At 40.1% G+C, this 14,663-nt stretch overlaps 1 protein-coding gene and 2 long non-coding RNA genes across 3 annotated transcripts; 2 read left to right on the forward strand and 1 right to left on the reverse strand.

The window, feature by feature from the left end:
• Positions 1-3,387: 3,387 nt before the first annotated feature.
• Positions 3,388-14,356, forward strand: LOC116730974 (gastrula zinc finger protein XlCGF8.2DB-like; the record flags this gene model as incomplete). Its single annotated transcript, XM_032580550.1, has 2 exons — positions 3,388-3,770; positions 13,906-14,356. Coding segments are annotated over 2 exons (834 nt in total), but the record flags the coding sequence as incomplete, so codon positions are not given.
• Positions 10,017-10,653, reverse strand: LOC116731035 (uncharacterized). Its single transcript, XR_004341491.1, has 2 exons — positions 10,176-10,653; positions 10,017-10,102 (listed from the first exon to the last, which is right to left on the reverse strand). It is a non-coding gene; the product is annotated as an uncharacterized LOC116731035 (long non-coding RNA).
• LOC116730994 (uncharacterized) lies at positions 12,010-13,640 on the forward strand. Its single transcript, XR_004341444.1, has 2 exons — positions 12,010-12,084; positions 13,530-13,640. It is a non-coding gene; the product is annotated as an uncharacterized LOC116730994 (long non-coding RNA).
• Positions 14,357-14,663: the final 307 nt, after the last annotated feature.

Genomic DNA, 14,663 nt, shown 5'->3' on the forward strand with positions numbered 1-14,663 from the left:
TCTGGTGGAGTGAAGAAACTGTGAAACATGTTGCGGGATGTAGGAGATACGAATCAGAAGACAATATTAACTTTGGATTTGTGGAAAACTGGAATACTAATATTGTATTTGTTTTATTTAGATAAAGTGGAAGAAAAGATTTTACGTCTTTCAAAGAGAACTGGCACTGTATGAGAAATCTTTAGATGTGATGATCGTAAGATCCACAAGGTGGCGGTAATGCAATGACATGAATGAACGACAGTCATAAAATCCCAAAGAAGAAGAAGAAGAAGACAAAGAAAATGGCGCATGGTCTGTTTGGTTGAATGTTCGACTGTTTCTCTAAACGAGTTTATCAACGAGCCGTTAACTGCTGCTGAAGAAACATTCACAGAGTTTAAAGAAATCATCGTCAAGTCGGAGGAAGAGATGGATGATCATCGCAGACTGCTGGATTTCTCCCGGAGGCCCCAGATAATCTTACACCGAATAGGTAGGAACCAGCAGCGTTTGGATGCAGGTTAAGGTCTAAATGTCTGCACCTTTCTGTATGAGGATCATTTTAGTAAATGTTCTTTTCCCGTATAAATGTTTTGTTAACCGGTAAATGAACGCAGGAATCACAATTACGCTGTGAAAATGGCTTATTGATGTAGAAATAAAATGACCTTTTATGGCTTTTCCTCCTTTAACTAATCAAACTTACTTTTGAAAACAGGAGAAATGTGAACAATGCAGCGCAAGGTTAGTAAAGCAAACAGCATGAAACAATAATAGTGTGTTAGTAGCTGTAAAATGTAATAATTTGTAATTAATAAATTGTAGTGGCGATTGTTTGTCAAACCAAACATCCTATAAAAGTTCAGTCAACAAGCCACTGCTGCACTGAGGTGATGCTTCGTACGAAGGTAAAATAAGTTCAATGTCCAAAAAACTTGAAGATTGCTTTTATAGTTTATTTTTCCAGTTTGACAAGCAAATAACAAAGATCAAACTTTACATTAGTGATGTGTTGAGTAATGAAGCGGGTAAGACAGAGAACTCACCTAAACCTGAGCAGTTAAAGTTTTTATTTTTTAGTAATAAATCGTTGTCCCTGGTGACATAGCGAGTAACAAGCCAATCACAACCCTCTTTTCTATTTGTTTCTAGTTTTCTTTTGGATCCAGCCATTGTTTCATACAACCAGATTAATCAGAATTTATGTATCAGAATCACAAACATCTTTTACTTGTTTATTCATTGTAAAGCTTCATGTTGTTTTCACGTTGCCTATTTGGGGCCTGCCCATAGCAATGCATAGGGATGCAATCTCTATGCATTGCATGGCAGGCACCTATTGTTCTACACCTCAAAATAACTGCTGCTTAGACTCAAAATAGACAGAATTTTGTCTGCCTCTCTGAGCTGCTCTTTAGAACCACAGTGATGGCAGAATGTCAGAACTACAGACATGGTGAAACAACTGCTATAAACTCATTGCATCTCTGAATAGTGATGCCCCACACTCTGTAAATAAACCCCCAAAATATAAAGTGAATTAAAATCAAATTTTAACACAAATAAAAGTAATGATAGTTCCAAGTTAAGTAATATCTTGAAATAATAAAATTTACTCGTAAATATTAACAACATTGGCAACTATTACTAATTTTATAATAAATAAAAAATATTTAATATCTGTACATTTGAGAATTCTCCAATTGTCAGCTGGATTTGTCGCCTGATCTGTCTCTCTGTCTACGCTCTTAAATTTTTCGGTGTGGGTTTTTTCATTTTTTTCATTTCTGTCGTAAACAATGAACGATTTCTCACATTTACTTCATTGGGCTCTTTGCACCTGCTGCGCTGACGTCACAACCGCATGCGCAAATGCGGCTCTTTTTTTTCCGCTTTGAGTTACCATGACAGCTAGAAAAGACAAAGTCTTATTTCAGAAGCAAATAAAACAATACTATGAACATTGCTGTCTTCCTAATATAAAGGGCTTTTAAGTTTTCATGGATTTCCAAGCTGTCCTGAATTAAGAAGACGGTGGCTTGTGAATATTTGTCGCTACCAGTTAAAGCTAACATCGCACAGCAAAGTTTACAGCCTTCACTTCACTCCGGATCAGCTTCTTCAGCCTAAAGAAGAAGGTAAAGGAGCCTCCTGTGTTATTTCCATGGAATCACTTCTGTACTCAGCCTGAAAGAGAGTTTATGGGAACCAGAGAGCAGACCAGAGCCAGACAGCCGAGGAACTGATCCGACTGTACACACTGCTGTAAGCACCGTCCTGCTTCACAAGAAGCATGCAAAACTAATAAAGCGAAATAACACAGAGACCTTAAGGAACACGGCCATATTTTTCTAAAAGCAACAACTTTAAACCTGAACAGTCAGCTGAACTAGAACTCCGACACCAGAGCTGCTCTACTGTTAAGCTATGGGCTTGTTGTTCCTCAGGCTTCAGAAGCAAAAAGCCTGAACCGTAAAATCCCGGTTACTTGGTCTCTGACACTAACGACAATAAACGCAGGTAATATACTTGAAAACAAGGTAAAAACATTGTCCGTTAATGAATGATGAAAAATGTTTAGATACTTAAATAGCACATTTTTACAAGACAAATGTCTAGCATACGCTAAAGCTAATGTTAGCCACAAAGTTTAAAGAAAGTAAAACTCACCTTCGTATCTGTGCATAACGAGGCGAACATCTTAAAACCTTTATCCAGCTTATTGTCGGGGCTTCGGATCGATGTTCATCATTAATTGTTACCTTGGACAAGCCCTCCAAACACCCAGTGTAAAATGCTTTTTTCAAAAGATCGGAAAAGATTGAGCCGCTTTTCCCCGAACGCGGAAGCTGAGGTGCAAAGAGCCCATAAAATAACGATTGCTTTTTTCCTCTGTTTTCTTGTCCAGATTGCCTGCAGTGTAACATTTATTACCTGGAGAGGAGATCCACTCTGGACCAGGAGGAGTTGGAACCTCTGCAGGTGAAACAAGAACAGGAAGAGCCTGAAGATCATCAGATAAAAGAAGAGCAGGAGGATCTAAAACACCATCAGATAAAATTGGAAGAGAAAGAAGTTTACTGCAGTCAGGGTGAAGAACAGATTGAATTAAAACAGGAGACTGATACCTGCATGATGGTTCCTGTTGATGAGCAAACAGACCACACTGAATCAGAACCAAACAGGAACCAAGACATCTTCCAGGAAGCTGCTGAAGCTGAGAACCAAAATCAGGAAAGAAGAAAACCTTTCTCAAGTGACATCTGTGAAAAGCGTTTGGCTTTCAAATCTGTTTTTGATGCTCACATGAGAACTCATACGGGTGAAAAGTCTTTTTCATGTGTGAACTGTGGAAAATGTTTTACTCAAAAACATGTTTTAACTCGGCACATGATGATTCACACTGGTGAAAAGCCATTTTCATGTGTGAATTGTGGAAAATGTTTTCGTCAAAAACAACATTTAACTAAGCATATGATGATTCACACGGGTGAAAAGCCGTTTTCATGTGTGACCTGTGGAAAAAGTTTTTGTTATAAACTGGCTTTAACTCAGCATATGATGATTCACACTGGTGAAAAGCCGTTTTCATGTGTGACCTGTGGAAAGAGATTTAGTCGAAAAGATGAGTTAACTAAGCATATGATGATTCACACTGGTGAAAAGCCGTTTTCATGTGTGAATTGTGGAAAATGTTTTTGTCAAAAACAAAGTTTAATTCAGCACATGATGATTCACACTGGTGAAAAGCCGTTTTCATGTGTGACCTGTTTAAAAAGTTTTAGTAATAAACATAATTTAACTAAGCACATGACACGTCACACAGTTGAAAAGCTGTAGAAGTATGTTCCATAAATGTCCTATGTTGTATTTGTTAAATGTGATCATTTTGATCTTCACATTTGGATACTTAGAGATGTTCAACCATGACACATTTTCCTTCATTGATGTTTTATTTTTCTGGTATATTCTGTATCAAAAAACAATAATGATAAACTGTATGTTATTGTATTAACTTACTGTTTACGTCAAACTGTATGTTGTCTGTGTACAACGTGAAGAGCAGAGGGCTCAGCACACAGCCCTGAGGAGTGCCAGTACTGATGCTGATAGATGAAGAGGCTTGGGGGCCCACTGACTATTTCATGCATTAGCAGAGTTTGACCGGACATGGACTCCCTTCCAGAACATTCTCACATGATTGGACTTGAGGGATTGATTTGTATTATTCTGTACCATAGAGAGTGAGTGGGGTTTATTTTTGTAGTTTTTTAAATCAACAATAGAATGTACATAATGGTTGAGTATTTTAAAAAAAAATCTACAAAACAGTATTTGTGTTAATTTTGTGTTTAATGTAAAATGAGATTGAATCTGATTTCATTTCTTTCAAATTATGTTAACCGGTTTTACTCTACCTAATTAAAATCTATTCAAATAAAAAAAAAAAATATTTGTACTTTAAAGAAATGCAAAATTCACCGTGTTAAGGAAGAATAATTTTATAAATTAACTTTGGACAAAACGTTTGGCTCTCTTCCTTAAACTTCCGGGTCCTCTCAGCGGGCGACGTGCAGCCACAACACTGCGCGTTAACGTCACAGAATCACAGAGTTTAATCCCATACAAGGCAACGCATTAATTAACAGCAAAACTGCAGAGGAACAGAGATATGCATTCTTTACCTTATACAGACAAAGACAGACAAGACAAAGACAAACAAAAAAACAAAACAAAGACGCGTCTTTGGAGAGAGCGATGCAAAAAAGCAAAAATAGTGGCAGCTCTCTGAATTTTTACTCCTGTACACGAAGTCTTATACTGAAGGTGTGTCTTTTCTTTTTAATATATTCACTTAAGGCATTCCTCTAGTTGACCAACTGGAAGCTACCTTGGACACTCAGAGAAACTTAGAAACTCCCCCTAATTTACGCCAAAGATCAAAGGCTATTTGCTCTCTGGTAAAAACAAAAGAGCCAACAGCTGCATCCTGACCTCCTGTGGTTCTACGGTCATTTTGGGTACAGAGAAACATGAGATAAGATTTCACAGATATCTGTGAAATCCGAAGTCTCTCCCATTATCTCTCCTTACATAAATTCTCAAAGAAACTTAAATCCAGTAATTTTGGTTCAAGGAAAGGTTATCTTTACAAACCCCAGTTTTGCTCCTCTGCACTCAGCACCTCAAAAGATTGAGTCCTGCCAAAAATAACACATAAAATCAACAGAACAAAATGAGGTATAATTCCTGAGCAATTTTCTAATACTAAACAAAACATTTTCATTCAAACAATTTCCATTTGATTCTGATATAGTCACAGATAGTACAATTTTCAAATACATTCATCATTTACTAGATTAGTAGTTTTAAAATGAGATAATACAATCTTCAGTAAAAACATGGTATTAATACTTAGAAAAATGTCTTAGAAATTAAATGTTAGTGGTTTCAACCTTCTATGTTGTATTCAGTTTCACACCATCCCAGATGTTGGTTTCTGGAAGGCTTTTGATCTTCTGTGAACAAAACAGGCTTCTCTCCCCCAAGCTCAAATGATAGTGCCTTGGGGAGATGCTAATTTTACGGCCTCCTGTGCTCTGGCACACAGCAGGAAACCCCATTGAGAGATCTGCATTTGGTTCCTGTTTGTCTGAATGCTTGCTCATCTAGTTTAATTTTAAATCCTTAACACAAACCTGTTCAAAATAAAGAAATTTGTTCAAAATAAGAATGTTCAATATACCTTTTACACATGCCGTAAGATTAACTGTATTAAGCACTAAAAATAATCATTTTTCCTCAACAACCGCAAACTAATTTTCATGCATTGATTGCACAAAGTACATGTAATTATTTTTAATATTTTGCTTTTTTCTCTTGTTTTAGCTGTAATATTTTAATCTGTTCTGCTGCAGCATTTAGATTACTGTATTTTAATGTTGAAACTATTTTTATGTTTATATGTATTTTAGAAAGAAATAAACGTGTAACATTTCATTTAACATTAAAGTTTTGAGTTTTCCTTTAGTGTATGTTATGCCTTATATTTGAACCAGGTAGATGGTGGTACTACAGCTATACTGGTTGTAGCCACTGTGGTTCCTGTAACTGATGGGTTTCCGGTTCAAACTTCCCACATCCATCTCAGTTGTTGAGTCCTTGAGCAAGGCACCAAACCTGCCTTGCCTGCTGTTAGTCAGAAGTCCGATGGCGCCCATTGTGTAGCAGCTTCTGTCAGTCTGCCCTAGGGCAGCTGGGCTACAATGTAGCTTACCACCATCGACATGTAAAGCACTTTGGCATCCTCTACACTAGATAAATCGCTATACATACATTTACCATTGACTAAACACTTGCATTTTGTCTTTTTGTTGTGTTTTGTATTAAACTTGTCCTGTCTGACAGTGTGACACTCAGCATTGTCGAGTACCAAGGTTAAGCACTAAAGACTTGCATAAGTGGACCATTATGGCTTCCCCCTGATATAATTACATGAAACTTTATTAGAAACTGCTTTGGGTTTATTTTATTAAATTGTAATGAGACGGAGAAGAAAGCGGGAGAGAAAAGAAAGGTGAGAAAAAAGTTTTATAGGGGCCCCCTCCTCTCACCCAACTTGATATAAAGGTGATCACAGAGAGGAGGGAGCCAGAGACCAAACCTGACAGACATACCAGGCACACAGAGACAAGATCACATGTTCCCATTCTCATGTGTACACCCAGACATTCAAACCCATGTAGACAATGTCAAAATAAACAAAACAAAAATGGACGCCATACACCCACTTGCATTTCTCATACACAGAGATCCAACAACCAACCAGAACCAGGACCACCAGCTTAGGAATCATTCAAACCAAACCCCTATCCCAAGTCACAAACCCAGCCTGCCAACCAAAGGATCCACCTAGTCCCAATGAAGAAGATCCAGCAGACATACAGGGCACCGGGTTGACTGAAAGAACCCCAACCCAAGAAATGGACCGACCAGCCAGCTCAGCGCAATATCCAGAACAAGAATACCACCCACAGCCCTGAATCCCAGCCCAGCACCAGGCTGTGGCCACAGATAGGCTAGCAAAGCAATAAATCACATCCCATGCCAACACCAAGACAGACAGACAGTAAACGATACCAGACCCAAAAAAAGGGGCCAATTAAAATGCAAACACCAGCCAACACAAGCACTTTCACCACTTCATACACAAATAAGCCAAAAACACAAGGCTCTCAACTTGCCGACTACACCACCAGTAGGAAGGATGCTACAGAAAAGCCAACGCACCAACTGTGAAAAAGGAAGCAGCCCCTCACAGGTCCATAAACATCCCCGCCGCCAAGTGATAAGTAAAAAAGCCAATCCTAACCCTATCCCTTACCCTACCCTAACCCTAACCCCTTACCCATTTGGGCGGACTTCCCTAAACTCCCCCGTGGCACAATGGTTAAGAAACTTGCCTCTCACCCGGGAGAGCCTGGTTTGATACCAGCTTGGGATGCAGAGTTGGAGGACGTGCCATCCAGGTATCATTTTGAATTGAATTTATGCCAAATGGGAACCAACATTCACAGGGGCTTTAAGGGGGGGTCCCGTGCATTTATTGGGCAAAAGATGGGCTCAGGTCATCACACACACTTGGAAGAATAAACTAAACCAGGCACTTAAGAAGCACAATGGTTAAGAAACTTGCTTCTCACCCGGGAGAGCCTGGTTCGATACCAGCTTGGGACGCAGAGTTGGAGGACTTGCCATCTGGGTATCATTTTGAATTGGATTTATGCCATATGGGAACCAACATTCACAGGGGCTTTGAGGGGGGTCCCGTGCATTTATTGGGCAAAAGGTGGGCTCAGGTCATCACACACACTTGGAAGAATAAACGAAACCAGGCACAACCTCCTCTGATGCCCCCCCAGAGCAGGGGGGGCTTTGCCACCAGGGAGTAAATATTGCCACCTGGGTATCAACAAAGAGATGAGCACTAGCAGACGTGGCTAATGTAGAGAACAAGGGCAGATCATCACTGAACGCTTGGACCTGCAGAGAACCAGGGGGACTCATGGAGCTCATTTACCCAGGAATGGAGCACCATAAGCCTGCATGGAGGTTGGATGAAACAGCCCTTGGACCTCCAGAGTACCACTGGGCTCACACTGACCACCAGCACTCAGACACTTTGCACATAAAGCTAACCTACTTTGCCACAAAGGGACATCAGTCAGAGTACCCAGGTGGCAGGCATATCCCTCCACCACACTACCCATGGACCACCAGAGTACCAGGGGGACTCATGGAGCTTAGGTACCCAGGAATGGAGCACCATAACCCCGCATGGAGGTAGGATGAAACAGCCCTTGGACCTCCAGAGAACCAGGGGGACTCATGGAGCTTAAGTACCCAGGAATGGAGCACCATAACCCCGCATGGAGGACAGATGAACCACCCCCATGGACCTCCAGAGAACCAGGGGGACTCATGGAGGTTAAGTACCCAGGAATGGAGCACCATAACCCCGCATGGAGGTAGGATGAACCACCCCCTTGGACCTCCAGAGAACCAGGGGGACTCATGGAGGTTAAGTACCCAGGAATGGAGCACCATAACCCCGCATGGAGGTAGGATGAACCACCCCCTTGGACCTCCAGAGTAGTACCCATGAACCACCAGCACTCAGGCACTTAGCACAAAAAGCTAACCTAAATTGCCACCAAGGATCACCGGTTGGAACACCCAGGTGGCAGGCCTCCCCATCCCCCACACTAGCCAGGGACCACACTACCCATGAACCACCAGCACTCAGACACTTGGCACACAAAGCTAACCTAATTTGCCACCAAGGATCACCGGTTGGAACACCCAGGTGGCAGGCCTCCCCATCCCCCACACTAGCCAGGGACCACACTACCCATGAACCACCAGCACTCAGACACTTAGCACACAAAGCTAACCTAATTTGCCACCAAGGATCACCGGTTGGAACACCCAGGTGGCAGGCCTCCCCATCCCCCACACTAGCCAGGGACCACACTACCCATGAACCACCAGCACTCAGACACTTAGCACACAAAGCTAACCTAATTTGCCACCAAGGATCACCGGTTAGAACACCCAGGTGGCAGGCTCTCTGAGCTGAAAATGAAAATCTGACATGATTCTAATCCTAATACAAGAGCTCCATCCAGGGGATTTTGCATGAACTGCAACTGCACCCATATGGCTCCAAAAGCGCCCAAATGGCACATTCAAAGGAATACCGAGGTGGCAAATGAGTTCTTGCAGCCACTTAGGCATAGTGGCAGAACACGGCGGTGTCAAAGCCTATGGAAAAATTTTGCCACTTCGGACCGTGGCCGAGGGGATGGTTGTTGTGAAGTCCAACATAATGAGAGCTCAGCAACCCCAACCCTGACAGACCCACACAGAGACTGCTGGATCATCCAGACACAGGACCACCACCACCCCACTGCGATCCACCTCACAACTGAGGACAAGACGTGGCATAAAGAGCCCAAAACCATGTTGAAAATTCACAGTGCAAACATGCAGTGCATGAACCGGCCCCAAAATCCAGACTACATACTGAGCAGAACCCAAGTCTCAGGTTTCAGCCAGGATCCAGGGAAAATACGCCCCCAGAATCCCAAGACTACCCCAGGAACAATACGGCCACCATGCTAGTAACCCATCTCAAGCTGTAAGGAGCCCCAAACTCACCACATGCTGCCGCCAGAAGTCATTCACAGGGTCACTAATGTCCCTCCCCAGATGAGGGCCACAGACCCCAGATGCCCAAAACCTAGACCCGTACCAGCAACAATGTCCCACAGGACGGCCAGGTTCTCCAGAGTCGAGCAATTATGTGTATAAATCCAGATTTTCTTCTTTTAGACAAATAAAAAGAAAGCCATAAAAAATGTAATGTTGATATAAAGTTACATTTGTTAAAATCTGAGGGTTAAAGCATAATTTCTGTCATGAGGGGATTGATCCGCTTGACCCACATACAGAACAAACATGAAGCCGGTGAATCAGTTCAATACAGTTTATTTTGTCCAGAGAATTGAATGAAATGTGAATCTTGTCCCGGAGTCCACTGTATAGGATCGACTGCATCCTGGAGGAGGGAAAGGTGAATGGTGAGTCTGCGTTCTTGAATTGAGACTGAAGGAGAGGATTTAATTACTTACTTGATGAAATGCAGTTAATCTGCCAGGGAGGAAGAAGCGGTGGGGGCTGCTGGAGTCGAGGCTGCTTGTTGGTGGCGTGTGGAGTCTCAGAGTTTGGTGTAGATCGCTGGTGGAGGTGGTGTTGGAGGGCGGACAGGTAATCGAGCAAACGGTGACCAGAGGAGCGAGCCTTCGCCGGTTCCCACACAGCAGACCGGCCTGAACCGGATCTGGCATTCTGCTCACACATCTGGCAAACCTCTGGCATGGCAAATTGGATGTCAGCCAGACTCAGGAAAGATCTGGCAGTGATGGCATGGTTCACATGAGGCATGCCTCACCTGGGCCAGATCTGTCCAAGCCAAATACGGGTTAGTTACTGAAGTAGTCATGTCACCATGTGACAATTTATTTTGTCATAAGTCATTTTAGGAAATCAGTTCTTAAACAAGGTTATAAAATTATAATATTTATAATTGATAGAAAAGCTATAATCAATTTATTCACCTCTGTTTATTAGCTCTAATTGAACATTTTCATTAATGGTTGTGCATTCTCAAACATATATACAATAAATTCTTTGATAGGTTTCTCTTTGAAACAAGATGATATTGCAACTTATGCTGTTATTTGTTTTAAATTATATTAACCAGTCTAACTCTACCTATGTAAAAGCTTTATGAAGAAATTTTTAAAACGTTTTACTCTATAGAAAATGAAATATTCACTATAAATTAATTTTCATGCATTAATTTTTCTTGATTGTAGAAAATATGGTTGAATATTTTCTTCAATAATTTGTTGTGTCTTTTGTCTTAGTTATATTTTTCTCTGTTCTGCTGCAGCTGTTTTCTATTATAGATCACCATGTTTCTAATGCTAGAACTCATTTAACCTCCACACATAGATATATTATTAGTGTCTTAGAAAGTAAGTAGAACATTTGCCTTTCCTGTGAAAATGTCGTGTTAGTGCTGAATGTTACTGCTGAAAATTGTAGAAACATTTGAGTTCAACTGCAGAACACTTGCTGAAATGAAATGAGTAGAAGCAGCAGAAAAAAGTTAAACAGTGCAAAGCTGTCAGCTAAACTGAATAATTTAAAATCAGTACCAACATCCCTGCTTAAAACTTTAAATATGACATAGTAATGCTTGCAAACATAAAATATAAGGTCATATATTGAATAATTTCAGTATTAAAGAGAGTAATGGCATTTAACCCATCTAGTGCAGTAGAAAGAAACTACAGTATTATTTAAATACCGGTAGAAAATTCAAATAGATAAAACCGTTAAAAGTCTTTTACACTCGACCACCAGCACCGCACAATTAAATGAACAAGCCGGTGCTGATCGGCTCTCAATAAGCCACAGGATGGGCGGAACCAGCGGTAACTCCGAACAAAGCAGCAGCGATCATTGTGGATATACGGAAACTATAGGAAAGGTTCTGATCTGGTGGAGTGAAGAAACTGTGAAACATGTTGCGGGATGTAGGAGATACGAATCAGAAGACAATATTAACTTTGAATTTGTGGAAAACTGGAATACTAATATTGTATTTGTTTTATTTAGATAAAGTGGAAGAAAAGATTTTACGTCTTTCAAAGAGAACTGGCACTGTATGAGAAATCTTTAGATGTGATGATCGTAAGATCCACAAGGTGGCGGTAATGCAATGACATGAATGAACGACAGTCATAAAATCCCAAAGAAGAAGAAGAAGAAGACAAAGAAAATGGCGCATGGTCTGTTTGGTTGAATGTTCGACTGTTTCTCTAAACGAGTTTATCAACGAGCCGTTAACTGCTGCTGAAGAAACATTCACAGAGTTTAAAGAAATCATCGTCAAGTCGGAGGAAGAGATGGATGATCATCGCAGACTGCTGGATTTCTCCCGGAGGCCCCAGATAATCTTACACCGAATAGGTAGGAACCACCAGCGTTTGGATGCAGGTTAAGGTCTAAATGTCTGCACCTTTCTGTATGAGGATCATTTTAGTAAATGTTCTTTTCCCGTATAAATGTTTTGTTAACCGGTAAATGAACGCAGGAATCACAATTACGCTGTGAAAATGGCTTATTGATGTAGAAATAAAATGACCTTTTATGGCTTTTCCTCCTTTAACTAATCAAACTTACTTTTGAAAACAGGAGAAATGTGAACAATGCAGCGCAAGGTTAGTAAAGCAAACAGCATGAAACAATAATAGTGTGTTAGTAGCTGTAAAATGTAATAATTTGTAATAAATAAATTGTAGTGGCGATTGTTTGTCAAACCAAACATCCTATAAAAGTTCAGTCAACAAGCCACTGCTGCACTGAGGTGATGCTTCGTACGAAGGTAAAAGAAGTTCAATGTCCAAAAAACTTGAAAATTGCTTTTATAGTTTATTTTTTTCAGTTTGACAAGCAAATAACAAAGATCAAACTTTACATTAATGGTGTGTTGAGTAATGAAGCGGGTAAGACAGAGAACTCACCTAAACCTGAGCAGTTAAAGTTTTTATTTTTTAGTAATAAATCGTTGTCCCTGGTGACATAGCGAGTAACAAGCCAATCACAACCCTCTTTTCTATTTGTTTCTAGTTTCTTTTGGATCCAGCCATTGTTTCATACAACCAGATTAATCAGAATTTATGTATCAGAATCACAAACATTTTAAACTTGTTTATTCATTGTAAAGCTTCATGTTGTTTTCACGTTGCCTATTTTACATATATTGTCCAGTTGATGTCACAGTAGAGCAAATGAAGCACCGCGGTGCATCGGCTCATGAGTCGAATGATTGGATGGAGTTCCTCAGGGCTTCATGAAGCTGCATCTCACCATCACTACTTTTCATTGTTTCCTCTCCTGCTCTGGTCAAAACCCACAGGCCCAACCCAGTGCATGCTGGTCCTATACCAGTCCCTATACGTACAGAAAATGGACCCACAGTTCTTAATGTCTAACTTAGAAAAGTAAATAACAAACACAAAGCAACAAAAACTAAACAATTATTAACCTACAAATAAACTCTGTAAATAAACCCCAAAAATATAAAGTGAACTAAAATCAAATTTTAATACAAATAAAAGTAATGATAGTTCCAAAATAAGTAATATCTTTAAATAATAAAATTTACTTGTAAATATTAACATTGGCAACTATTATTAATTTTATAATAAATAAAAAATATTTAATATCCGTTCATTTGAGAATTCTGCAATTGTCTGCTGGATTTGTCGCCTGATCTGTCTCTCTGTCTACGCTCTTAAATTTTTCGGTGTGGGTTTTTTCATTTTTTTCATTTCTGTCGTAAACGATGAACGATTTCTCCCATATACTTCAATAAAATAACGATTGCTTTTTAAATCTGTTTTCTTGTCCAGATTGCCTGCAGTGTAACATTTATTACCAGGAGAGGAGATCCACTCTGGACCAGGAGGAGTTGGAACCTCTGCAGGTGAAACAAGAACAGGAAGAGCCTGAAGATCATCAGATAAAAGAAGAGCAGGAGGATCTAAAACACCAGCAGATTAAAGTGGAAGAGAAAGAAGTTTACTGCAGTCAGGCTGAAGAACAGATTGAATTCAAACAGGAGACTGATACTTGCATGGTGGTTCCTGTTGATGAGCAAACAGACCACAATGAATCAGAACCAAACAGGAACCAAGACATCTTCCAGGAAGCTGCTGAAGCTGAGAACCAAAATCAGGAAAGAAGAAAACCTTTCTCATGTGTCATCTGTAAAATGCGTTTGACTTTCAAATCTGTTTTTGATGCTCATATGAGAACTCATACGGGTGAAAAGCCGTTTTCATGTGTGAACTGTGGGAAATGTTTTAATCGAAAACAGAGTTTAACTGAGCACATGATGATTCATACTGGTGAAAAGCCGTTTTCATGTGTGAACTGTGGGAAAAGTTTTAATCGAAAACAGAGTTTAACTGAGCACATGATGATTCATACTGGTGAAAAGCCGTTTTCATGTGTGACCTGTGGGAAAAGTTTTAATCGAAAACAGAGTTTAACTCGGCACATGATGATTCACACTGGTGAAAAGCCATTTTCATGTGTGACCTGTGAAAAGAGTTTTCTTCAAAAACCGCATTTCACTAAGCACATGATGATTCATACTGGTGAAAAGTCATTTTCATGCGTGAACTGTGGAAAAAGTTTCAGTGGAAAATATAATTTAACTGAGCACATGAGGATTCACACAGGTAAAAAAGCCGTTTTCATGTGTGACCTGTGGAAAGAGTTTTCGTCAAAAACAGGAATTAACTCGTCACATGATGATTCACACTGGTGAAAAGCCGTTTTCATGTGGAAATTGTGGAAAAAGATTTTGTCATAAACAAAATTTAATTCAGCACATGAGGATTCACACAGGTGAAAAGCAGTTTACATGTGTGAACTGTGGGAAAAGTTTTTTTCGAAAACATGATTTAACTCGTCACATGAGGATTCACACTGGTGAAAAGCAGTTTTCATGTGTGACCTGTGGAAAAAGTTTTATTCGA

Source organism: Xiphophorus hellerii, chromosome 13 (assembly GCF_003331165.1).
Source record: "Xiphophorus hellerii strain 12219 chromosome 13, Xiphophorus_hellerii-4.1, whole genome shotgun sequence".
Classification (NCBI taxonomy): Eukaryota; Metazoa; Chordata; class Actinopteri; order Cyprinodontiformes; family Poeciliidae; genus Xiphophorus; species Xiphophorus hellerii.